Source organism: Phoenix dactylifera, unplaced genomic scaffold (assembly GCF_009389715.1).
Source record: "Phoenix dactylifera cultivar Barhee BC4 unplaced genomic scaffold, palm_55x_up_171113_PBpolish2nd_filt_p 000648F, whole genome shotgun sequence".
NCBI classification, from domain to species: Eukaryota; Viridiplantae; Streptophyta; class Magnoliopsida; order Arecales; family Arecaceae; genus Phoenix; species Phoenix dactylifera.
The window spans coordinates 259131-284320 of NW_024068038.1; the positions used below are offsets into that span (position 1 = coordinate 259131).

The 25190-nt window shown below is 39.3% G+C and overlaps 3 protein-coding genes and 2 pseudogenes across 3 annotated transcripts; all 5 read left to right on the plus strand.

Annotated features, from left to right (window-relative positions):
• The first annotated feature begins 516 nt into the window (after positions 1-516).
• LOC103718573 (interferon-related developmental regulator 1) lies at positions 517-7763 on the plus strand. Its single transcript, XM_008807460.4, has 13 exons — positions 517-822; positions 1069-1234; positions 2985-3065; positions 3942-4024; positions 4110-4222; positions 4331-4441; positions 4622-4734; positions 4823-5126; positions 5210-5293; positions 5404-5454; positions 5616-5687; positions 6940-7008; positions 7367-7763. The coding sequence occupies exons 1-13, from the start codon at positions 813-815 to the stop codon at positions 7403-7405; spliced, it is 1296 nt and encodes a 431-aa protein (XP_008805682.1). The 5' UTR covers positions 517-812; the 3' UTR covers positions 7406-7763.
• Positions 7764-9706: 1943 nt separating this feature from the next.
• LOC120106816 (BTB/POZ and TAZ domain-containing protein 4-like) lies at positions 9707-12922 on the plus strand. Its single transcript, XM_039119868.1, is given in 7 exon segments — positions 9707-10121; positions 10667-10919; positions 11037-11084; positions 11086-11174; positions 11283-11589; positions 12029-12342; positions 12443-12922. Coding segments are annotated over 6 exon segments (1134 nt in total). The 5' UTR covers positions 9707-10121; positions 10667-10685; the 3' UTR covers positions 12585-12922.
• Positions 12923-14597: 1675 nt separating this feature from the next.
• On the plus strand, positions 14598-15247 carry LOC120106815. Its single transcript, XM_039119866.1, has one exon. The coding sequence runs from the start codon at positions 14655-14657 to the stop codon at positions 15078-15080; it is 426 nt and encodes a 141-aa protein (XP_038975794.1). The 5' UTR covers positions 14598-14654; the 3' UTR covers positions 15081-15247.
• Positions 15248-16686: 1439 nt separating this feature from the next.
• LOC120106819 lies at positions 16687-20055 on the plus strand (annotated as a pseudogene).
• Positions 20056-24231: 4176 nt separating this feature from the next.
• LOC120106813 lies at positions 24232-24929 on the plus strand (annotated as a pseudogene).
• The last annotated feature ends 261 nt before the right edge of the window (positions 24930-25190 follow it).

Below are 25190 nucleotides of genomic sequence, written 5' to 3' on the forward strand. Positions count from 1 at the left end.
ATAAGTAAAAAGATAATTGAACAACCTATTTCTAATAGATTTGCGTACAAAAATATTGGACTTACAGCCTACCACATATATTTTTAGATTCCCAAAAAAATAGTAATGAATCGTAGAAACATCGAGAAACAACAAATAAAACAAAGTTGTGCTTGTCAAGTATAAAACTACCAATGCAATCTCTAGAAGATAATAATACATCACAAGAAAGATACGTTAGATATCAAGAATTACGTGTTAATAAATCATGTACTAGTGTCTCCTATGTGGCATGCATACAATGGACGCCCTTCATGCCTCCATGCATCAACCGCACAAGTTTCTTCCGTGTGGCATATAGACATTGGACACCTTTTTACTTTTTTTTTTTTTTTTTGTCATCTACGATATGCTGACGCCATTCCTCAAGCTATTGATTCGGTCCCTGTTTTTTACTTTTGAAGTCCAACCAACCAAGTAATAGGGTGGTTTTTGCAAATTGGACCTCTCTAGGGTTTACTTTCTTTTCCTGACCGCGCCGCTTCAAATGCGAAGCCCGTCCCAACCACCGCTCTCATTTTCCCCCACCTCGGCTCCTGCACCTTCCAGTTCCTCCACAATTCCCTTATCTTCCGACACCTTCTCGTCATCACATGGCTCTGCGCTTCTCCGATCGATTCGATGCCCTCTGCCCTTCTCTGATCTCCAATCTCTCCTCCCAGCTCTTCTCCATCGCTTCCGGTTCCCTCCTCTGTAGCCCTAGATTGTCCCCCGCCTTCTCATTTCGGATCCATCGCGCCAAACCCTGGTACTGATGTCCCTTAGCTCTCTCCATGGGAAAGAGTGAGTGGATCGCTTTAAATTTTCGTCCTATCGATTGAATTCTGCTGTTTGATGGCTTCCATTTAGAAAAGATCGGGTTTTTTTGGCTAAAAGTTAGATTTTTTTGGTTTCACATTAGGATTAGGTCGTAGATTTGTTGAATTGGATTGTGAGATGGTTTACCCCTTTCATGTGGTGTGTTTGTTTGGGGGATATTTTGATTGGCTAGAAAAAAGATGGTTTTTGATGGAGATGTTTATTTTTCAGGCAACCGACGCAAGGCTGGTGCTGATCAGTTTGACAGCAGTGATGCTGATAGCGTGAGTTCTACTTCGACGGCTTTGTCTGAGCTAACGCTGGCGAACGAGACCGAGCATGTGAACTCTTTGGAGTTCGTTCTAGACAAGTACATCGATGCTCTCTATGAAAAGAGGTACTTTTTTTTTTACGTTCTTTGTTCATTTCTAGTTGTCAATTTTTTTAACCCAACGGATAATCTACTTTTGATTTGGCTTTCAAATTGCAGTAGAATAATTATTCTGAGGGGGATGACCTAGTTCCTCTATTCTAGTAATTTGTGTCTCCACTATTGCCATGACTTGGTTCAAGCAACCTTTAATAATTGATTGGTATTCTATTGAAAGTCAAGGGTTCCTAGCCGGACTTGTCAAACGAGTTGAGAAGCTATATGGAAGTGGATATTGAGAAATTAATTACATGAATAATATTAGTACTCCCACAATAAATTTGTCATAGTTTATTGACTATGTAAAGCATATTTTGATTGTTTCTTTATAGTTTGATTTTACGCAACACAACCAATTCTTTACGATTGTAAATTTTCTTAGAAGTATCATGAATTTATTGATATCCTGCATCGAAGCATATATTGATACTCTTTGGAATTTATTTGACTTATGTTTGTGTTGGTGATATGTTTTTTTTCTAATAATATAGCAGAAGGAAATGCTGCTAGTTTTTCCAGTTTATTTTGTATTTTGAAGTAAAATTTCATGCGAACTATTAGGCAGAGATGACATGTAACTCAAGCTAAAGTTATTAACCATCTTGTAGTAATGGAATATATTAGTTTTGCATAGTTTATGCATACATTTTTTAATACATGTGATGCTTTATTTCTTTTTGAAATTTCTATTTTTCAAAGATAATGTAATTTCACACATTAGATAAACTCCTAGTATTATGCATTTATGGACAAGATCCATTTATTTTGGTCCACCATCTGTGCTACTTGTGCATCTTTGCGCATCTCACTAGCAAATGTGTAAATTCACCCCTTCCTTGTATACGACTTAACTCAGCTAGGCCTTATCCCCAAATTAATTGGGTTTGGCTCCTCCATTCTGCTATGTTTAGGGTCCCATTTTTCTAAAAGATGTAGTGATATCAAGTGCTTTCTTCCTACTTCATTCTATGTGATTTTTGGTCCATCTCTTTTCCTCTTTCCTTCTACGTTATATAACCACTCCTTTGCACGGGCCTGTCTCTTGGACTATGTTGTACATGTCCAAACCATCTAAAATTTGTCATTCTTTCAAAATTGTCCTTAGTTGATGCTATCTCTATCCTTTTATGAAAGGTTTTATATTTTATTTTATCTTTTCTTATATTATCACACACCATCTCAACATTCTCATTTCAGCCATATTCATTGTATGCACATACCGTCCAACATTCTGTATCATAAAGCATAGCTAGTCGTATGGCTGTTTTATAAAATCCTAGTTGCACTTCTCCATCTTATCCACCCTGCTCCATCTTATCCTAGTTGCACTTCTCCATCTAATCTTGTAGATAGCATCCTCTTCAATCTCCCCTTACTTATGGATTCACTAATTCTTTGTATGTGAATGTGATATGAGCATCTTATGAGGTCAGTTCTTCTCCTTCATGGTAGCTTCCTTCCAGCAAGCACATTAGATTATCAGTTTGAGCTTATTAAGACCACCCTTAATAAAAAATCAAGCTTAAATAAGCTCTACCCGTATTCTATTCATTATTGAATTTACTACATGGTGTACTTGTTATCTTTTTTATTTTCTTATCATGTGATTTTGAATGATGTATCATTTCCTTTATATCGTTATTTAAATTTATGTAATGGTTACTTCCTTTTATAAGTTGGAGCTGATAAAATGAAATTTGCTTGTTGTATGATAAAGAGGATCTACGAGAGAGACAGCTTTGTTGGGGCTTCTCGATGCCTTTGAAGGTCATGTGCTTCTTACATATGTGGAAAACAAGTGAGTTCTTATTCAATTAAGCTTTCATATAGTTTCTCTAGTAATAATACAGATGACTTGTTGGATAATTGTTCTCCACAGAAGCTAACTAGCAAGAATTAGGGGTACAAATGATCTGAGCTGCTTATGAGTGGCTTGGGCTCGGTTCGGTTCAGGCTTGGCTCAAGCCCAGCTCGGCTAGAAAATGAACTGAGTTCAAATTAGTTTTTGGAGCTTGGCTCATAAATCAGCCAAGCTTGGACATGATCTGGTTAAAAAAAGAATAATAAAGAAGCTCGGCTTGGCTCAATAGAAGCTCTGTTTAGAGCTTATACAAGCCGAGCTTGAACAGCTGAAATCAAGCTTGGCTTGAGCTTGAGCCGAGTTTGAGCGGCTCATATATATACTGAGCTGAGGTCGTGGAACCTGCAACTTGGTTTGTTTGCATCCTTAGCAAGAATATAAGTTGGAAAAGTAGACAATCAGACATATGGAATATGGTCCTTTAAATTTTAGTATTTTAATATTCTGAATTTGCTGGTTTTGTCTGGTGTTTGAGACTGGTTTAACCAGAAAGATGTCCATTTTGTAACCACTTTTACTGAGGAGATACGTCTTATGTAACCATCTTGTGTATTGGATACCAACCAGTTGTACAGTATAGAAGCTTCTGCTTGCACAATCTTGCATAGCAACCTGAAGTTAGCACAAGGTTTTACAATAGTGCATTCTTGCAATGCATTTTAACTGGTGTATTATTTTAGGAACATCTCTTTTTTCTCTCATATGGAATGTAATTTATTTTACTAACGAATATGAGATAAATTTTTTGTTATCCTGGGTCTATAATCCAGATACCTATCGTATTCTTATTTGCATCCTTGTACTTTGCTGCAGATGTATTACTCTATTGCAACAATACATCAATTCAATCAAAAAGGGTTCTACTAAGGAGATTTGCTTAGCTTCTCGGGCCATTGGTAATCCTATAATCCTTTTGAAGTAGTACTTTTTACTTTAACCGGCTGCTCACTTTTCCTTACTGTGTGGTGCTTTTGTTTGAAGGATTGCTGGCCATTACTGCTGGTGCTGGAAGCAATGCACATGAAATAATGGAAGAGTCAGTGCCGCAACTCTCTCGAGCCCTTAAACGTGGATCTGATGCATGCAAGATATCCGTATGCCCTGTTTTAAACTGCAGACCTGCTTTTCTATAGCTCTTTGTGGACTGTTCATGTATATGCTGCTTATTTTATCTGAAATTTTAAATTGATTTACTGTTGTAGGTCCTGGATTGCTTAGCTGTCATCTCCTTTGTTGGTGCAAATGATTTAGCTGAAACTGAAACATCTTTGAAAATCATGTGGGAAGTGATTCGTCCAAAATCAGTCTCCAATGTATGTAACCATGTTATTGGTTTCCAATTCAGTGAGGGTGCAAATTTGTGCAATGCGAAGCTGTGTTTAGGTTTTCATATAATACATTATGAATTTTAATACTTGTGATTCCATTTATAACATCTTGCTGTCTGTGCTATGCATATTTAGACTAACATTGACTTCTTCTTTTACTTTCAGGTTGGGCCTTCGAAAAGACCTAGTTCTGCTGTATTAGCAGCAGCCATATCTACATGGTCGTTTCTTCTGACAACCATCAGTAGCTGGAGAATTAATCCTGATACTTGGAAGGAGTAAGTTGAAATCAAGTCCAACTCTATTACTTATTTTGGAACAATTGATTAATTTTAATTTTTTAATGGTTATAACAATCTGTTTTAGGTCAATTTCATTCCTTTCTACTCTATTGGAAGTGGATGATCGTTCTGTTCGTATTGCTGCTGGTGAAGCAATAGCCCTTTTTTTCGAGTTAGGGATACTGGACATGTCCTATAGTGAGGAGAGTGATGTTGTGAATTTTAATAATGAGGTCAAGCGCCGTACAGTTACATATATGCAATCAATGAAGGCAAAAATATCAGGTCAAATTTATAACCTTTCTATGGAGGCAGGGGGTAAAGGCGCTGACAAGAAAAATCTTAACGATCAGCGAGACTTGTTTCAGAAAATTTGGGATTTTGTTCAGGTACTTCTTTTGTCTCTTATGCAACGTATCTAGTAATGGCTGTCATGAGTGGTATTCTTATTTAAACTGGTATTTGAATTCAGGTGGGTGAGCGTCCAGAAGTATCATTGAGGATTTCAAGTAAGCGTAACATTCTGAGAACTTCAACATGGAGCCAATTAATACAGGTATTGGATTTTTCTCTCTTCTGACTGGCATGGAATGCACTCCTTAGAGCATCTGTTGATTTGTTTATTCAACATGTCATGAAGCATCTGCTAACTTGGTTGCTTAACAGTTGAACTTCTTGAAGCGTTACCTTGGAAGAGGTTTTCTCAAGCATGCACAGGTTATTTTCTATTCTATGATTTGCTCTTATTGATTGTCATAATAAGCTCTTGCTCTTATTGATTGTCATAAGAAGCTCTTGCTCTTATTGATTGTCATAAGAAGCTCACTAATTATGTTACTGACACCTGATGTCTCTTCCGATGTGTCTTGAATATACAGGAAAACGAACTGCTTCATGATGTTTTTGAATATACGGTAGATAAAACAGAAAGTCTATCAGCGAAGGAGAAGGTGGGCTTTTGACTTAAACCAGGATATCGAAATTTATTTTCAGATGAATCTTTTCTTCCTTCTTTATTAATTATATGATCCGCAGGTTTTTCTTTTAATTTATATGACTAAGTTTTTATTTTGTTTATGACAAATAAATGTTTGCTGTCTCCTCCCTCTCCCCCGTCCTATGTTTGTTTCCAATATACTTGCACATTAACGGCAATGCTTTAAACATTCAAATTTTGATCTTCTTTTCGACTGCTCTAGAATGTGTTTGTGACCTGTATAAAACATTACCGTCTTGGTTCCTGAGGATGACAATGTAGTTTGATTAAAATGATCCTGCACTATGAATAAGTTTTGTCAGCTCACTTGGAAGCATATTGATTGTTGCATTACAATGGGAACTGACATGTACGTTGCAAAAATTATGCCAGTGCACCTTCTGAGTGGGATGACAAGTTTGGTTCCTAAGTGCAAGATCTATTTTTGTTGCTTTTGTTCCAGGTTATTTGAGGGCTGGCTGTTCTAAAATTCATTTGACCTTTGTGAGACAGCATTTCAATATTTTTCTTTGGCTTCTGACCTGTACCTCAAAAATGAATGAATGGAATTTCGTGCATCAAATCATTTATTTTGCAGTACTAGTCTAGATTCTTTCCAAATGTAGAGTAACTTTGATGCAATGGTTCACAGTGTTATTAGCTTAAACTCTTATCTCCATAGATGCTTGACATTGATACAAAGACAATTCCCTAGCAAGCCCCCGAAAACTAGCAAGTTCACCAAAAACACCACCTCGTCAATGCACAAATAATGAAGGGGAGGGGAAGAAAAGAAAAGAAAAGGGAAATTCCATTACCACAAATTAGGCATCAATTTTTGGAGGTTTATGCCAGGTTTTAGGCAGTTGAAATATCAAGCATATCTTGTTTTTGAAGACTCTCCTGTATAATATGAATTTTCAGTGTAATCACTAATCCTTTATGATGGAGGAAATTATATTCTCTCAGAACATTTTTGTAGAGTTCGGTAAAATGATTGAGGATTAGTATGGTTTCTTACAGTCTTGCATGGGGAAAAGCTGCATTAGTAGGAATTGCATTGTCGTCTTTATTTTTAAAACAATTAGCTCTATTTCTTAACGTGTGTATGATTGTCTTTGCTGCTTGATCTTTCTTTTGGTTTTTTATGATTGTGTACTTTATTGGCTCAAAGATCCAAAGATGAATGATCCTATGTACGATTTCTGCTAATGTGTCCCATGCAGAAAATTTCAAGGTCAGGGGATGAAAAAGGACGGACTCAGAAGTTGAACAAGGACCGCAGGATGGCTCAGGTAGTATTTGCTGCACAGATCCGAAGCCATTAAACATGTCTACTTTTACGCCTTCCTCTTCCCTGCCTGATTATCATCTCTCTTGCACATCAATGACATGATGGATGAACCATATCCCCGAAGTAGCCCCATTCTCATTAGCAGTCATGCATTTGGGGATTTGTTCCTCTATATAGCTACTAAGATCTTGTAAGATGTTGACTATAGTAGTATGTCAGATGCAGGGAAACTTCTATAACTTAAAATCTAGACACTAGCGAACTTTAGATATGCTCAGTGTAGCCAGAGTCTATGAGAGAGATATTGCTTAGTTGTATTTTTCTCACTTATACATGTTAAATTCCTATCATATATGCAGGCAAGGAAGCAGGGTCACCTAATTGCTCAAGATGCGTAAAGATTGCATGATTGTTTCAAGACTAGAAGATGGGTTTATTCTGAAGGTGGCCTTGCTCCACCAACCCTTTTCCCAATCGTCGGAACCCAGTCTGCAGTCACTGCACGATTGTTGGTTAACTGATTTATCTCCTTATAGAATCTGGACATGTTTATTTGAAAGAATTATATACTCTCCATGTATCTCCTTGCTTATCAAGCCCTTCTATGGCAAAGGCTTGTAGATGCTACAGAACTAAAGCTGGTTGGCTCAACCGGCTAGGATTATATGAGCAACCTGTTGGCTAGTGGAGTACTCTTCCCATTTGTAAAAGGAGCCAACTCACATCCTAATAAATCTTGCATAATTTTTCTGTTTACTGTGCCTGAGTCAGTAAGCTGTGCATCAAAGTCATTCCTTTGTTACAGGTTGAGTCATGAGTAGCTCTGGTATGTTTTTGAAGGTATGAACCCCTGATTTGAGGTCGTAGAAATTTAGTGTGAATGTTAAGCTGTTTAGTATTCTCAATACCCAAAGTCCTGGAAAACATTAGCAAGAAAAAAAGTTGGTGTAATATGATGAACTTGGGAGGGGGATTCATGAATTACTGTTTATGATAGAGGCCTGGATCTGAGTTAGTTTCAAAAAGGATTCGTGCTGCAGTGTTTATTAGCTCTGTTTGCTGTTTGGACTGTAGGTTGGATTGGCTTTAATATCATTTGTAATGATTTAGGAACTCATCTAAGAAGAACTAGCCATTAAGTTGCTGATTAGAATCCTTGTTCCTGCTTATTTATCTAACGTAGGTCTTTTCAATGCATACTAATATCGGATGCCGGTATATACTAATCTGGGATTAAAAACATGGCCTTATGGGTCTTATAATCGGGGTGGCAGCACTATTGCCCTTAGACTTGATTAAACTGATCTCAGAAAACCTACAAAGCTTCTTTGTCTCTCTGTCGATATCAACTATATTAACCCTTGAAATGGGCACACCATCCAGATTTCATGAAATACTTGAGCCCCATTGGACTCTGGAATTTATGGATGACATATATGAAAAAAAGGATATGGATGAAGTTACATCAAAACAAAGAAAGGAAGATTGTCCCCATAAAAAAGAGAAGCAAGGAAGATTGCACCAACCAAAAAAAAAAAGAGGAAGCACAAGGAAAATCAACTACAACCATTAAATTCAGAAAAAAAGAAGAAGAGAGGTTTGGTGATTGTCTTGAACTTGTCCAAGTGGGTTTCAGAAGAAATGGGTGTTTGAATGGCATTAGAAGTCATGGTTTTCTGCAATTCTGTTAACTTCTGTAAAATATAATGTTGTTTGTTTGTTTGTGCAGCGAGATTCTGTAAAGACTCAGAATCATGAAATCATAATCTGTATGTTGATTAAAATAATTAAATGCAAAATTATCTATTATCATTCAATATTTTTTTCTTTTTTAAGCCTGCTTTTTAAACAACTGAACGTCTTCTGAATATTTAAAGCACCCAAAATTCAATTCTAGGAAGAAGATAACACATGATTTTGATTTTTAAAACCTCCAAAGTTGGTACAAGAAATTATAGAGTATCGGTTACCAATATCATGGGAAAAAGCAGTTGAGTGAGTTTTTCCTGCTATTCTTTTGGCCAATTAAAAGGTGCGCCAGCCTATTATCTCTTCATTTTCCTATTTATTCTTACCACTTCAAAAGAGGTGAGGCTCGGGTCTTACTAGGATAGCAGCATGAGAATCCTACCTCCAATGAATTGTACCAAGCCTCTGTATACCAGGATGCCAACTGCTAAACTTTCTCCTTAATTACACCTGATTACTTCAAAAAAATCCTAAACATAGAGACATATGGGTGCAATTCATGGAGATTGGGAAAAAGAGATGCACCAGAATTTCTTTGAATAAAAACAAGAGCAGATTATGGGAGGAACCATAGATATTAGGATGATTTGACCTGTTTGATAAATGAGTTAAGTAGGACGGGTTGGGTTACCTATTTAATAAACAGGTCGGATTTAGATATGAAATTTTGACTCGTTTAACAAGCAGGTCTAGTTCGAGTTGGTGAATTTTTAGCCTGACTCGTATTTGACTTGACTTGGATTCGACCTGATCTGACTCGACCCAATTGCCACCCGCAATGACATATTCATCAATCTCGGAAATGGACGCCAATCTCTCCACCACTAAACTCTGTCCTAAGTTATAGGAGATTTTTGTGGACAAACAACACCAAGGAAAGGACAAGGGTTGACAAACAGCTACTCCTAAAATTTGTTGAAATGGATATTTAACTAGAAGGAACAGTTGGAAGAAGGCCAGCCCACAGTTAGATGTTATCCCGTTTGAGCTCAGGAACGGTCGGCCTAGCGACGGAATCGCTAGCTTGGAGGGCGCTGGACCAGAAGATATCAACTCTTGGGACGACCTTGTTCTGTTATGAGAAAACATGATAAAGCCTTCTGAATTATCTTTAGAGATCCCACCATCCACCTTGAATCCATCGTCTTGTTTCTGGTTCCTGTCTTCCATTGGTTATAGATCTTGTAAAGCAATTGGCTTCCCCTCCCTCACTCCTCTCCAAATCTGTTCACTTGGTTTATTTGGGTGGCAGGTAAAGAACGGGGTCTCCAATCTTTCCCTGTTCTTTCACTGGAGTGGGAGGTGGGGAAGCGGTCTTGTATCTGCCGCTCCTAGAGGTTGATAGATTGTTCATTCTTCGCCTAGGTAATTTTCATTAAATTTCTCTTTCTTTATGGTTGGAAGAGGACTATAAATGCTCTAGATCTTATGGCCAAATTTTAATAACCTTGTCACCTTGATGAGGTTTGAAAGGAAGGTACAATGAGCTTGCAAACAGACATCCTTCTTTTTTTCTTTTAACAAGCAATTAGCAAACAAATATTTTTTACATCAAGTATTTGAAGCTTGCATCCCAAAGCTCATAGTGAAGATCCTCTCCAAACTAATTATTGAAAGTATTCAAAGCTTTTCATCTCCAAATAGTTCTTTTTTTTTATAAACAATACAATTGTCAATAGATGCCATTAACTATCTGAGGATTTTGTGATTTATCCGAGAATTATTCACAACTTGTTCAAGAAACACCGATGAATTGCAGCTCAATGCCTCAAATGATGCTCTCTCTCGTTGCTGCTGCTATATTTTTTTCCCTATGCTTGCTAATCTCTTCATCTTGACGACTTCCTCCCTTGATAAAGTATTAACTTTTTAAGCCAACGACAATTTTAACGTAATTAATATATATGCAGGGAAAAGGAGAAGGAAAGAATGGCAGAGAAGAGGATGGGAAACATTAATAGCCGAGGTTGCTCCCCGGAGGCACCCCCGGTTCCAGGCCTGATGACTAATTGCAAGCCTTGCAAGCGGTCTGCAGCACGCGGCTGCTGCGTGGTTACAGACGCCACCAGAGACTTGTGGGATAAGCTCTTTGCTGAAGGCTACCAAGCGGATGTTTTTGTCTGCACGAACGAAGGCGTCATCCCGGCCCATGCAAGCATTCTCGTTAGTTCGCCTTCTCTTCTTGATTCCTGCAGTTAAAGATTGTTGCAAAGCATGAAGTTTTATGTGATATGATCCAATCTCATGTTCCAAGTTGGTCTTGTTTCTTCAAATGGATAGGGCACGGCTTCGCCGGTGATGAAGAACATGTTGAGGCAGTCGAGAAGGAGCCGAGGAGGCCGTCGAAAAGGCCATCTCTATCCGCGGGGTTCCTCACCATGCTGTCAGGGTCTTCCTTCGCTTCCTCTACTCATCATGGTAGCAACTCCCTATCCTCTAACTGAAAAAGATCAAAAGCCATATTCTGGATGCATGCGTTACTTACCATGAGAGCCATCTCTTGTTTTTGTTTTCCATCGGCATCAGCTATGAGCAGGAAGAGATGAACCAATTTGTGCTGCACCTGCTGGTACTATCGCATGTGTTTGTGATCCCCACGCTGAAGAATCTCTGCGTCCAGCAGCTAGAGAGAGGCCTGTTGACTACTGAGAATGTGGTTGATGTCTTCCAGCTAGCAAGGCTTTTCGATGCTCCGCGGCTCTGCCTCCTCTGCCACCGGATGATAGTGAGGAACTTCGAGGCGGTGTCTGCCTCCGAGGGGTGGAAGGTGATGAAGCAAAGCAACCCAAGGCTGGAGAAAGAACTTCTGGAGTCGGTGATCGATGCTGATACGGTGAGTTCTAACGCAGCATCTTTGAGTTTTCATGTCTTCAATAAGAGCTATTCCCTAAGTTTTCATGCGAGCTTCATTACTACTATAAATGGCACTTACTTCTCTTTGTGTCTCGGTTGGAATCAATTCAATTTCTCATGGAACATTATGTCAATAGTTTTATGATATTGCAAAAAGTTGGCTTGTCAGAATTTGAGCTTGTAAACATTCTAATTCTTAATTTTGCGAAAGCAAGTTGGTTTCCAAGAGAAACTACTACATGATCGATTTGGAGCAATGATTGCTCCGCGAGAAATGATTCATGGGGAAAAAAATGACACACAGCAGAAGGGTAACAATGCGAGAGATGAAAAAAGTTGGAACCAACAATGCTCAGGCTCTAATTTTGGGTCCTATCCAAAAGTGGAACTGAACTAATTCCTCTTTTAAATTCTTTCAGAGAAAGAATGAAAGGTTGAAGAAACTAGAGGAGAGAAAGATCTATCTCCAGCTACATGAGGCCATGGAGGCCCTTGTTCACATCTGCAGAGATGGATGCCGGACGATTGGGCCTCATGACAAGGTTCTAAGGCGAAGTGCAGACCCTTGCAACTTCCCGGCTTGCAGAGGACTAGAAGCACTCGTTCGACACTTCGCTGGCTGCAAGAACCGAGTCCTCGGTGGCTGCACTCACTGCAAGAGGATGTGGCAACTGCTTGAACTCCACTCTCGGCTATGCTCGCAAGTTGATGGATGCAAAGTTCCCCTCTGCAGGTATTCATCAAAGCCAGAAGTCATACTTGTTGGAAAATCATCAGCTGAAGTTTGGATGGTACCAGTATACACAGCTGACCGATGCCACCTTCTATTGCAGGCATTTCAAGGAGAAGTTGAGGCATCAGAATAAGAAAGACGAGGTGAAGTGGAAGCTGTTGGTGAGCAAAGTGCTCGAGGCAAAGAGCTTCTCTGGAGCACCCTTCTTACAATCTATGGTTGCTGTGTGCGCCCTAACGTAGTGTCACCTCCATTGGAGATACCTTACAAATATGCTATGAAGGTTGTGGTATAATGTGCATGAATGAATGAATGAATGAACACTCCATCAATATCAACAGTTGGCCAGTTGCACTCACTTCATTTGTGTTGATATTGCAAATGGAAATGTACTCTGAGACTCTAAAATTTGCTGCTTGTGGCATGCACAAAGCTTCAGGAGTTTAATTAATAGACATGTTGGATTACAAGGGTCATCTTAGCTATAGCAGGAATTCATGTGCTATTTCATTCCATTGCTGATCTTTGTGAATTCTAATTAACAGAGGAAAGGCTCTTTAGAATCAGTTGTTAACCACAATTTTCTCTATTACATGTTATGATAATGCAAATAAGCCTCCATCTGTAGTTTGTGATAATGCAAAAGAGCCCTCCATGAGTATGGTATAGTTGGATTCTGCATTTTTCAGATCATCGTTATGGACCAACAGGTCGGCTTGGTTCCATAATTTTTTTTTTTTTGATGCGCCGAATCATTCTGGTTGAGTTGGGTTAGGTGCAACAAGAACTCGATGTAATGCATTCAAGAACAAGCTGAGTAGGATCCAAGTTTGGGTCCAATGTAACAGCAGCAACAACAACAAAAAAACATTACTGTTTATATGTTTAGAAGGAAAAATTAATAATGACAAGTATAAATAATTAAAGAAAAATGTTGATGTGGATCTCTATTGCTAATGTTGTCAACAGGAATACGATTACATGATTCAACTTTTAGTGAAACTTCTCTCTACAAATAAATAACCATAATGCGCAATCTACAAAAACTGTGTAGACAAGGATATATTTCTCTTTCCTCTTCTTTTACAAGCCATATTTTTACCCAAAACCGATCCTAACTGAGACTAAACAAGGCAAAATCAAATAGAGTTGTGGGTTGACCTAATCCATTTTCAGATCTACCGAAGTCCTACTTCCTTGCAACAAATATTCTGTGGTGAGAAATCCATCCATGAATGAGTGGGATCAAACTCCACCTCCTCAAAGAAAACATGGCTTACGTGGACTTGGCCCTACTCCTCAAAATGCCTTTATTGCTGACATAATTTTATTTGAAGGCTTGCTTTAAAATTTGTTTAACATAATTGATCAGATCCAATAGATTACATTTCAAATTTTACCAATCATCATAACAGTTCAAGCCTAAGAGCCCTGAGCACAAACAAAGCCATCCTCCCAGATATCAAAACGAACCACTTAGAAATCAATGAACGTACTTCTAGCAATGAACAAAGAAGATGGAACTCAGCTGCATTGTTCCTTCTTTTCTTATTTTTATTTTTATTTTTCTTCTTTTTTTCTCATCAAAAACTAAGTCTTGCTCTTCTTTTTATATATAGGCAGATCTCACAGTAGCAGTAGCAGTAGTAATAGTAGTGGAAGAGATAGCCAAACAATTTGCATTGTGTCATAAGTTATAATAATAGACATCAAATTATAAACTAATGCTATTTAGTCTGCAATCTAATACTTAATTATATATCTCTTCTGACAAAGGAAGTAAGCTAATGTATACAGTCCTTTGATCTATTCTTTCATCTACTTATATCTAACAAGTCTACGAGAGGTAGAAACAAGAATGGATTCCACAATATATGCATCCCTTTCATTTCTTTAACTTCTCCTTCTTGTATCTTATTTTTCCTTTGACACCAGGGCTGGCCAAATGACCCGGTATATCGTATAGTAATGAATAGTTCGTGTATCTAATGGTTTTTGAACGATCAGGACAGGGATATAGGTTGGTTCCTTGGCCTCGTTGTCCAAGACAACGTATTCCTTCGAGCATGCTCCGTTTTTCTTGACTTGTCCTCTTTTGACCCCTTCTTTTTCGCCCCCTTTGTTGACTCGTCTATTCCGCCCAAACCCCTCCATCGTCAACGCCTCTCTTTCTACCCGTTCAAACTCTCCTCCACGTCTTCACCACCTTCGCATCTATAAATACTCCGGCCTGCACTTATCTCTCCATCACCACCACCCTTAGCGCCCTAACACTTCCATAAACTTCCCTTCCAATCCCTTCTAGTAATAAGATGGCATCCCAGACCGTCGAGAGCTACCGTGAAGGCGCCGAGGTCTACCGCGGCGACGACATCTGCAAGAAGAAGTCCGTCCAAGTGCTCGAAGAGCTCGGCCTCCCCAAGGGTCTGTTGCCCCTCGTCGACATCGAGGAGTTTGGCTACAACCGTGCGGCCGGGTTCATGTGGCACGTCCAGAAGAAGAAGAAGGAGCACACTTTCAAGAAGATCAAGCAGACGGTGTCGTATGCCGCCGAGATGACGGCTTTCGTGGAGCAGCGCAAGATGAAGAAGATAACGGGGGTGAAGACGAAGGAGCTGTTGCTATGGCTTTCTGTTGTGGAGGTGTACATCGATGATCCCTCGTCGGAGAAGATCACTTTCAAGACCGGCACCGGGCTGTCTGATAGCTTCCCGGTGTCTGCCTTCGAGCTCGAGTAGCTTGAGAGAGGAAAGAGGGTGGAGGGATTCAGGAGTTCTCTTGATCTATTGAGAACATTACCAAGATTTTAGTTTCTGACTTATATTTCACTTAATATTTGCCGTTGTATCAAATTAAAGTTCAATTAATGGTCTCGTTATGATATATATGGTTCATTCAAATGCTATTTGAGTACTTCGGATCTGCATATTTGGTTACCTGTGCCGAACTTCAGTGTTGTTTGCATTGTAACGGATAATTTATTTACCTAATTAGCAACCAACGTTTGCAACATGAGCTCTTAATTAGCAAGTTTGTATTACCTGGATAGATGGCAGATTTCAATGGGCGAAAAAAATAAGATATTATTGGTTGGACCAAATTCATAGACCACTAATAATTTAATCTATTTTTCTTCCTTTGCCTTCATTTTACATGTTAATCCCTCCTCCCTCCTTCCAACTAATAAACTGTTGGCGGTCTACGGTGAACCTGATCTAACTAATAATTTCTCTAAAAATATATGGTGAAATTAGTCCTTGAACGTCCATCATGCATAATAAGCTGGAATAAGAAGCTCATGCTTCTCTAGTGAAGGAAATTTCTAACTACGGCTATACATAATTTTAGTCATGCTAATATGCATATAAAATGATGCTTGCACGCGGGGCTGTCCTAAAAACTGACATATCTATACTTGATCTGGATTGGACTTGTTGGTAGTGTTGGGTAGGCCTGTTAATGAGCCGAGCGAGCCCGAGCTTGGGGAGGCTCGGGCTCGGCTCGTTTCACAGAACTCGGGCTCGGGCTCGGGCTCGGGCTCTATATTGAGCTCGAGCTCGGGCTTGTTTGAATAAAAGAAAAGCTCGGGCTTGGGCTCGTAAAGCTCGTTTCGAACTCGGGCTCGAGCCCCATAACAAAAATCTACATTAAATACCACAAATGAGGCTCTTACATCATTAAAATGAGGCCCATTTTCTTGGTCTCACTGTTGTGGCTCGAGCTCGTTTGGGCTCGTGAGCTGCTCGGGCTCGAGCTCGAATTTAAACGAGCCTCATTTTAGGCTCGGGCTCGAACTCGTTTGACTAACGAGCCGAGCTCGAGCCGAGCTTTTAACGGGCCGAGCCCGAGCCGAGCCCGAGCAGCTTGGCTCGTTAACAGGCCTAGTGTTGGGTCAAAATTACACCCATGTAACAAGCCTTGTGCAGATTTGATATTTACTAAAGTTTTATAATCGACCTGAATCCTAGCTAGATATCCAACTTGATCATGTGCAATTTTAGGGTGTGATTTTGATTCTTACAAAATCGACTAGACCAACCCAATTTGATCTGGATACTTTATTTATTTATTTTTTAATGGAAAGACTAGGTAGTTTACTTGGTACACAAGGTAGAGTATTTTATTGTTATATCCCTCATTATTTTCATATAAACCCTCTTTGTTGATTTATTCCATATAGATAGAGACTCTTCTTTTATATTTACGTAGATGAAGATCTGTCTTTTCGAGAACTTCCCAAATAGGAAGCAAGTCAAAATTTAAATCTTAATTCCATCCTGAATTTGGAGATAATGGTGTTGATGAGTGATATAGTTTACTAGCTGTAACCTTCAGTCAAGGGAAATGAGGAATGAGAAAAACATGATAGGTATTTTATTACGAATAATGAAAACTTTCTTGGATTAAAGAGGTACTGATTTACAAATATGCAAAATAGGGATCTCTTTATACAATTAGTCTATAATGGAACATACTATTTAGAAGAAAAAAAAAACTAACATTAGATATGTACATTAAAACTACGTTGTTAGTGAACTGAAAAGAGAACATACGTCCTGATGGGGAGCAAAATGGATCGTCCTGATCACAATATGGGACCACCCCATTACGGCCAAGTAGATCTCGACGCCGACCAGGCGGGATCTCGATCCCGCTAAGAGCCAGCCCGATCTTGGACTGCGCCGAAGGCCAAGCTGACCTCAGTTAGATCTCCCCGCTGCTACGACCTGCAACAATTTTCTCTGGAGTCTACAACGATGACTTGCCCCAACCAAGTTCGGGGTGCCCCATACAATGACACGCCTCGGCTTGAGCTCGGGGCACCCCATACGACGACACGCCCCGGCCCGAGCTCGGGGCGCTCTGCTGAGCATATCTTAAAGTCAAGGAGGCTAGGCTGATCTCAGGGCTCGCCAAACCGACCTCATCAAACATATTGTGGCCTCCAAGTCGGCCCGACTTCAATGCCTACTAAGCCGATCTCAATGCTTACTTGAGCCGACCTCACCGAATATTTGTTAACAAGCGGGCAAGGCCGATCTCGGTCCCCCGCTAAGGTTCGAGCTAATCTCGCCCAGTACGCGTTGCGGCCACGCCCTGCGACAACCTCACCGCATCATGCTTCGCTTGATGGCCATGCCAAGATACGTCAATAAAGGACTACGCCTTACTGCCCCAACCATACCTGCTAACAAGGGCTATACCACGCGCACGTGCCAGCACCATACCACGCGCAGGGATAGCTCAAAGCGTGTGCCTCAAGCAAGCCGTGGCCGCGTGCCACCTGGCCAGCGCCATCTCCTTCCATGATGAGGATGGGGCATATCTCCGCCACCTGGGTACTTCCGTAGGGACTATAAATAGCCCCATCAGATAACGCCTAAAAAACTTTTTGGCCAACAAATACTTCACGCTAATTTAAGCATCGGAGGGATCCTCACCGGAAACACCAGTGAGGCTTTATGTAGATACGCCGACGCATGGAAGGTGGCGTCCTTTCTCCGTCTCGACCGGTAGCTCCCTCGGACTCCTCCAGCGTGGTCACCCTCGGGCCAAATTTGAACCACAACAAGTCATAATGATCACTAGCTTTTTGAAGGTTTTGGAATTTATGAAAGGAATATAAATCAAATTAAGGTATGTTAGAAGGAGCTAACTTAAAGTGTTTACTTCTTGCAATTGGCATATCAAAATAGACTAATGCATGTAGAGGGATGGTGGTATGTAAAGCTATGGTCATAGATAGGGTTTCTATTATAATAATAGCAATTATATTCTAAATGAATGCTACTGCATTAGTTCCAAAATCAAGGCCATGTTCAGGCACCCTATGTTGAAAATGTAATTATGTACATTTTGTCTGTGTGTGTATGTATGGTTTATTTTGCTTGAATGTTACTTTCAAATATGACTTTTTTTTGTGCATAAGGGCATTAACTACCAGTAGTAACCATTGACCTAATCAAGGGTTACATTTTTTTAGCTATGGTTTAAACTTACTTATTTACAAAATGACATGTATGCCCTTTAAAAATTCATCTAGCCATCCAACCAAGGGGTACTGCTGTCATTTCAGTAGAAATTAAGGAGCTAATTATAATATTATTCAAACAATTAGTTAAATGCACAAGCATTTATTCTATATATATATATATAATAGCAATCATGCAAATCACATATTTACAAGGGTATGCCCGTTGAAGTTTTGAGAGGCATATATGCCAAGAAGCCAATTTAATATCAAGAAGTTCTAGCACAGGGAAAATGCAAATGAATAATCCTTTTTTTTTTTTTGAGGGGTAAGGAGAAACTATGGCTTTTCCTGAATTTATTAACAGAAATGAGAAGTAGAAGTTACAGAACGAAGAGTACATCGAAAGCAAAAATAACAAGGTGTTTATATGAGCAACGTTATACAAAAGAATAGAGAATAAACTAGACATGATGAGCATGACCTTCAATTTGCTTTTCTGGAGAAAGTCTCACTAGTGCTTGAATGCTAGGAGAGTTTTACATAGCACTGTTTTACTAGAAGATTGTTTCTCTAGATCACATTCGTTCCAAATCTGCCAGCAGAACGCTATATTTGGAACCAACGTAATCGCAGTGTGCATAATGATCCTTTCATCTATTTTTTTTTTTTTTATGTATACTGTTAACTATATAATACAAGAGGGAAGAAACGAGGGAGTTTATTCCACGAAATGTGCATGCCTTCTATTTATTCTTCTTGTTATTACTATATTCACAACGTCAATGATTGACCACAAGATTTGTCATGTATCGTACACAGAAATAGACCGTGTATCAGATGGTTTTGTGAAAGATTCAGTCAGAGGGACGGCAGCTGATTCCTTAATTTGCTCCGTTATTCAAAAACCCAACTTATAGCCAAAGGCATAAGTTGCTTCGAACAAGAGTAGACTTCTACGCCTGGTGAAGACTCCGAGGCCAGCTACAACAAGACCTGGTGAAGCTTCCCTCCTGCCCCTTGTGGACTCGTCTTCTGCTGACCCCTTCTTTTCCGCCCCCCTTAACGGAGCCATTAAATTGTCTCGTATCCCGCAGGCCCACCAACCGTGCTTAGGCCGCTCCTATCCTGCCGAAACCCCTCCCGTTGTCAAAGCCTCTCTTTCCACCCGTTAAAACACTCCTCCACTTCTTCACCACCTTCGCATCTATAAATACTCCCTCATTCAATCATCTCCCCATCACCTCAACTCTTGGCCTCCTAACACTTCCATAAACTTTCCCTTCCAATCCCTTCTTAAAATAATTAAGATGCATCCCAGACCATCGAGAGCTACGTGAAGGCGCCGAGGTCTACCGCGGCGACGACATCTGCAAGAAGAAGTCCATCGAATTGCTCGAAGAGCTCGGCCTCCCCAAGGGTCTGTGCCCCTCGTCGACATCGAGGAGTTTGGCTTACAACCGTGCGGCCGGGTTCATGTGGCTCATCCAGAAGAAGAAGAAGGAGCACACTTTCAAGAAGATCAAGCAGACGGTGTCGTATGCCACCGAGGTGACGGCTTTCATGGAGCAGCGCAAGATGAAAGAAGATAACTGGGGTGAAGACGAAGGAGTTGTTGCTGTGGCTCTCTGTTGTGGAGGTGTACATCGATGCCCCCTCGTCGGAGAAGGTCACTTTCAAGACCGGCACCGGGCTGTCTGATAGCTTCCCGGCGTCTGCCTTCGAGCTCGAGTAGTTTGAGAGAGGAAGAGGGTGGAGGACTAGGATTTTAATTCCTAGCTCTTTTGAGGATGGAGAATGGGGATTCGGGAGTTTTCTCTCGATACTATTGAGAACATTGCCAAGATTTTAGTTCTGACTTATTTTTCACTTAATATTTGGCTGTTGTTCAAATTAAAGTTCAATTAATGGTCTCGGGTTATGGATAATATGGGGTTCATTCAATGCTATTTGAGTAACGTGGTGTGATCTGCAGTATTGTGGTTGCTTGTGCCGAGACTTCCAGTGTGTGTTTGCTTGTACGGATAATTTATTTAGCCTAATAAGCCAAGCCAACCGTTTGGCTAACACGAGAGTTGTTAAGTTGAGCAAGTTGCTATTACTTGGATGGGAATGGGTACGTAGATTTTAATGAGCCAATAAAATGACATTGTAGGGTAACAAATTAGAGGTGTTACCCCAGGCGCCATCTCCACAATCATTTGAACTGGTTTATGGAAAATCGCTTCAGCATTTTTAAAGTTGCATTTATATAATTTTTCTATATTTCTTATCGTAAGTAAATAAGATCTACTGCATCAATATGACATGCAATGTATTATGTAGTTTTACTTCATTAATTCATAATTCACAGTTACAAGTTCAAATCAGTAAACAACCAATATCCATCATTCGAGCCTGAATAGAATATCCAGGATGCGGGTGGATTTTTGAAGATTAGAAGGTGCTTCCCACCCAAAAAAAGTAGAGAAGGTGCCTGCATAGAGAGTTCGATATTTTTTTTAATAAATATTTAAGCATTAAAAATGTTTTCCTTCTCAGCATTTGATTAGTTGGCAATATATATAGATAAATACAGAATTATCACATGTTTATCTTCTTAATCAAAATATCCAAATCTTATGATTCACACAGCGAGAGAATTGTAGCCAATGAAATTAATCGAAATCCAATTTCTTCCTTCGGCATAGTGAAATGGGGCATCTAACTTAGGCCATTATTCCAGATAATTTTATAAAGGTTTGTGGAATTTAAGTTGTCATAGAATCTAGTTGTTATACTCTAAGGCCTCCGTCTGGGATTATGGGGGAGAAAAGAAAAGAAAGGAAAACTTTAATGAGGAGGGAAAAGAAAATAATGGAATAGAATAGACTTTCCTCTCCTTTTGTTTGGGAGTTTTAGGAGGAAAGAGAAAGTACTTTTCGTTCAACTTGTTTGGGAGTCTTGGTACGAGAAAAGAAAAGAAAGCATACCTTTTTAACACTTTTACTAAAATACCCTTATTATAAAAGGGGTATGCTTATGAGTAGAGGGTAAAATAGGTATTATCAAAAATTTATTAAGTTTCAATTCCTTTCTCTCCAAATTCTCCTACTTATGGGAGAAAAGAAAGGAGAGAATTGGAGACCAAAATTTTCCCTTCTATTCCCTCCTTTTCTTTCCCTTTCCCTCCACTAAAAAACTTCCAAATATCAAAATTTTTAACTTTTCCTTCCCTTCCATTCCTTTCTCCTCAATTCCAAGTTGTCAAACGGAGCCTAAGCCAACTACTAAGGGTGATGTCAGGTAGCATCCGTGAAGGGTCTTTAGCAAGCGAAGAAAAGAATGTAGTTTTTGAACAAGTCGTCCCACGCAGAGAACGCTTTGGATGCTTTGCATTTTATGGAGACCGGCGTGCTTGGTAAATAGGTACGACCTGAAATCATACTCTGCAGTTTACTTCAAGCACACCATCAAACATGAGCAGTGCTTCTGCTTTGAGTTCCTTTTCATAATTATCCTAGCATTAACATTTTGACATTTGAGACAATTGGGAGTCAGTCCTATATGACCTTTACCTCTTTAGGAGAATCTAGAAGTTTTTTTTGACTTTGTTACAAGTGTTTGATGATCATTTTTGCCACATTGCTTGTTAAATATTGTTTCTCCCCTATAGGGAGTTAGAATGCATGGAAAAGACTTTGTTCAGCTTGCTTTGGAAATTTGATAAGGTTAATGTAATGTTCCATGACCATTATGGTCAACCTATCCTTTAGCAGGGGGGCTATGACTGGATACTATTTGTCATAATTAAAAAAATAGAAATAGAAACAAAGTCATAATTAACTCAAATTTTGCCAATGCTTAGGCCATGTCCGACAATGATAATGAATTATTTGTTGTCGCATAGATTATGTGCTCTAAAATTATAGGTAACTCATATGTTCTTAAAATCTTGAACTTTTGTTCAAGAAGATGCATAGAAGAGTTTGGTGGCAGGTTGACTTAATTATTGCTACTAGTCGGATCAATAAAGGAAAATCCGAATGATGCAATGGCTTAGTTGCACGATATTCATATTATGCTGTCCGCTATGGGAAGTTTGAAGGTATCTAATGATCCATGGAAAGGTCAATCGCATCAGCTAACTGTGGGCACGTAGCCTTGGATGTATAAGTGAGGCTTTCTAGCAACCTAAAAAACAAAGACTGCAAAAGCATAATTACAAATCTCTCTTAACTATTGATTTTTGTTAATTATTCATAATTTTTCTCTTGGTTTAGAAATGATTTTCCGAATTATTTTCGAAAATGAATTGATCTATAACTATTAATTTTGTTGAGTTAATTTAAGAATTTTTTATGTGTAAGAAATTAGCGGTACTAGATATCATTGCTAAAGGTGATTTTTTTTTTTTTTTTTTTTTTTGCTATCATTTGTTATTTTTGTCTCTCCAATACTTGTTTTTAGATTAAAAAAGATAATATTTCAAAAAATCTATATTATTCTTCAATATCAATATTAAAACCCTTTTCAAATTTTTGATAAATATTCTTTATTTTATTTGATTTTTGGTATATTACATGAAGCCAAATTGTTCACGTTCACCAAAGTTGTAACCATGTTAAGAAGTGTAATGTTGTAAGGCCCAACCCTTTATATCAAAACGTCTTGCTGAAGCAAGGCAATGCAATGTGGTACAAGAGAATTGACCGGCTTCACAAGGCTTTGTAGTATAAGGTATCAATCACTCTCCTGCCACATGGCATACCAGTAATGAATGAAAATTTTTTGATAATAGAATGAGACCTCATATCCTTTTTCTATTATTAAAAAAAAATGGTAATGCTAATGTACAATTCTCCATCTGCCTCCCCTGCAATTGTCACCATAGAGGATGTTAGTCTAATTAAATTCTTTTGAGAATACTCCATTGTTAATACCAAGACATTTCCCAAGTTGCAAGGAATAGATCAGAAAGAATCCTCCCCACCTTACCCTTCCATCCAAATTGTTGGCTTCCACGAGGTGTCCCTCACACTCGGCTCTTTAACCCCGATCCTACCATGGATGCCTTCATCTCAGTTATCCCCTTTTATTTTATTAAAATAAAATATATTTGATTGAAAAAAGTTGAACTCTGAAATAAAAATTAAAATAAGTGACTCTCATTTCAGCCATCTGGTTTAAAAAAAATCTCATTTCTATTTCGATTATAAAGAGAATGAAAATATTCCGATCTCTCAAAATCCAATCTCTATTCTTCCGTAATATTTCAAATTTCATTCCAATTTAAATTATAATTTCGGTTACGAACCAAATACATCGAGAGAGATGGCTATTCTGATTTTCATTCCAAACTATTTTAATTTTAATTTTCATTCCGGTCGCGAACTAAATCCACCCTAAATGAAAAAAAGGTTTTGCACATGTTGTAAGACCCTTTTTTTCCTTTGAGTTCACTTTTGTCTCAATACGATTTCATCTTCTAGATGTCTGCCTTCATACTTTTCACCTGTTTCCATCCATATTCAGTTTCATTGCATATTCTGTGTTCTAGTAATTTGACCTCCAAAGCTTATGGATAATTAAATAAAAATCATCATGACCGTGCATGATTGCCTAAAATCTAGCAAGTGCATAGTTATTATATGAAACTAAACACATCCTATTCGATTCTATTTGAGCCACTTTCATCCTTGTTGGGCTACGACTGGAAGCTGCAATACCGACTTTGTTGACTTGTCTCCCTGTGTTGACCCCTTCTTTTTCGCCGCTTAACCGATCCATTAAATAGTCTCACATCCTGTGGGCCCACACGCGATGGCAGCAATCCACGCTTTGGGCGGCCCAGCCCAAACCACCCTCCAGTGTCAAAGCCTCCCTTCCCACCCGTCCAAACTCCGCCACCTCTTCACCACCTTCACGTCTATAAATACTCCCTCCTTCACTCTTCTCCCCGTCACCACCACCCTTGGCCTCCTAACACTTCCATAAACTTCCCTTCCAATCCCTTCTAGTAATAAGATGGCATCCCCGACCGTCGAGAGCCACCGTGAAGGCGCCGAGGTCTACCGCGGCGACGACATCTGCAAGAAGAAGTCCATCGAATTGCTCGAAGAGCTCGGCCTCCCCAAGGGTCTGTTACCCCGTCGACATCGAGGAGTTTGGCTACAACCGTGCGGCCGGGTTCATGTGGCTCGTCCAGAAGAGAGAAGGAGCATACTTTCAAGAAGATCAAGCAGACGGTGTCGTATGCCACCGAGGTGACGGCTTTCGTGGAGCAGCGCAAGATGAAGAAGATAACTGGGGTGAAGACGAAGGAGCTGTTGCTGTGGCTCTCTGTTGTGGAAGTGTACATCGATGGCCCCTCGTCGGAGAAGATCACTTTCAAGACCGGCACCGGACTGTCTGATAGCTTCCCGGTGTCTGCCTTCGAGCTCGAGTAGTTTGAGAAAGGGAAGTTAGCTGAGGGCTTAGAGCTTTGATTCCCTGTGATCTTTGAGCTGGAAATAGAAAATAAGGAGTTCTCTCTATCTCTTTAAATGTTGCTAATTTTCTGTTCTTTTCTATTTTATTTTTGTCTCAAACAGTGTTATATTTGTCTTAAATAAAGGTTGCAATTATTGGTCTGGTATAATTGTGTTCTCAATAAATCATTTGAATTTTTTTTTTTTCTAGGTGAAGATCATTTGGATCAGTTATATCCATCATTATGTTTGGAGTACAATAATTAGCACTTTAGATGTACATTCTTGTTGATCTATGTTGCACTTCAATTTTTACCACGAAATGCCATAAAGCAGTATGAATGGTAACAGATATTTCCTTTGGCTGAAAGGCAAATAAATCCTTTACAATCCAATTTCCAGGAGTATTCTATATCTTTGGTACATGG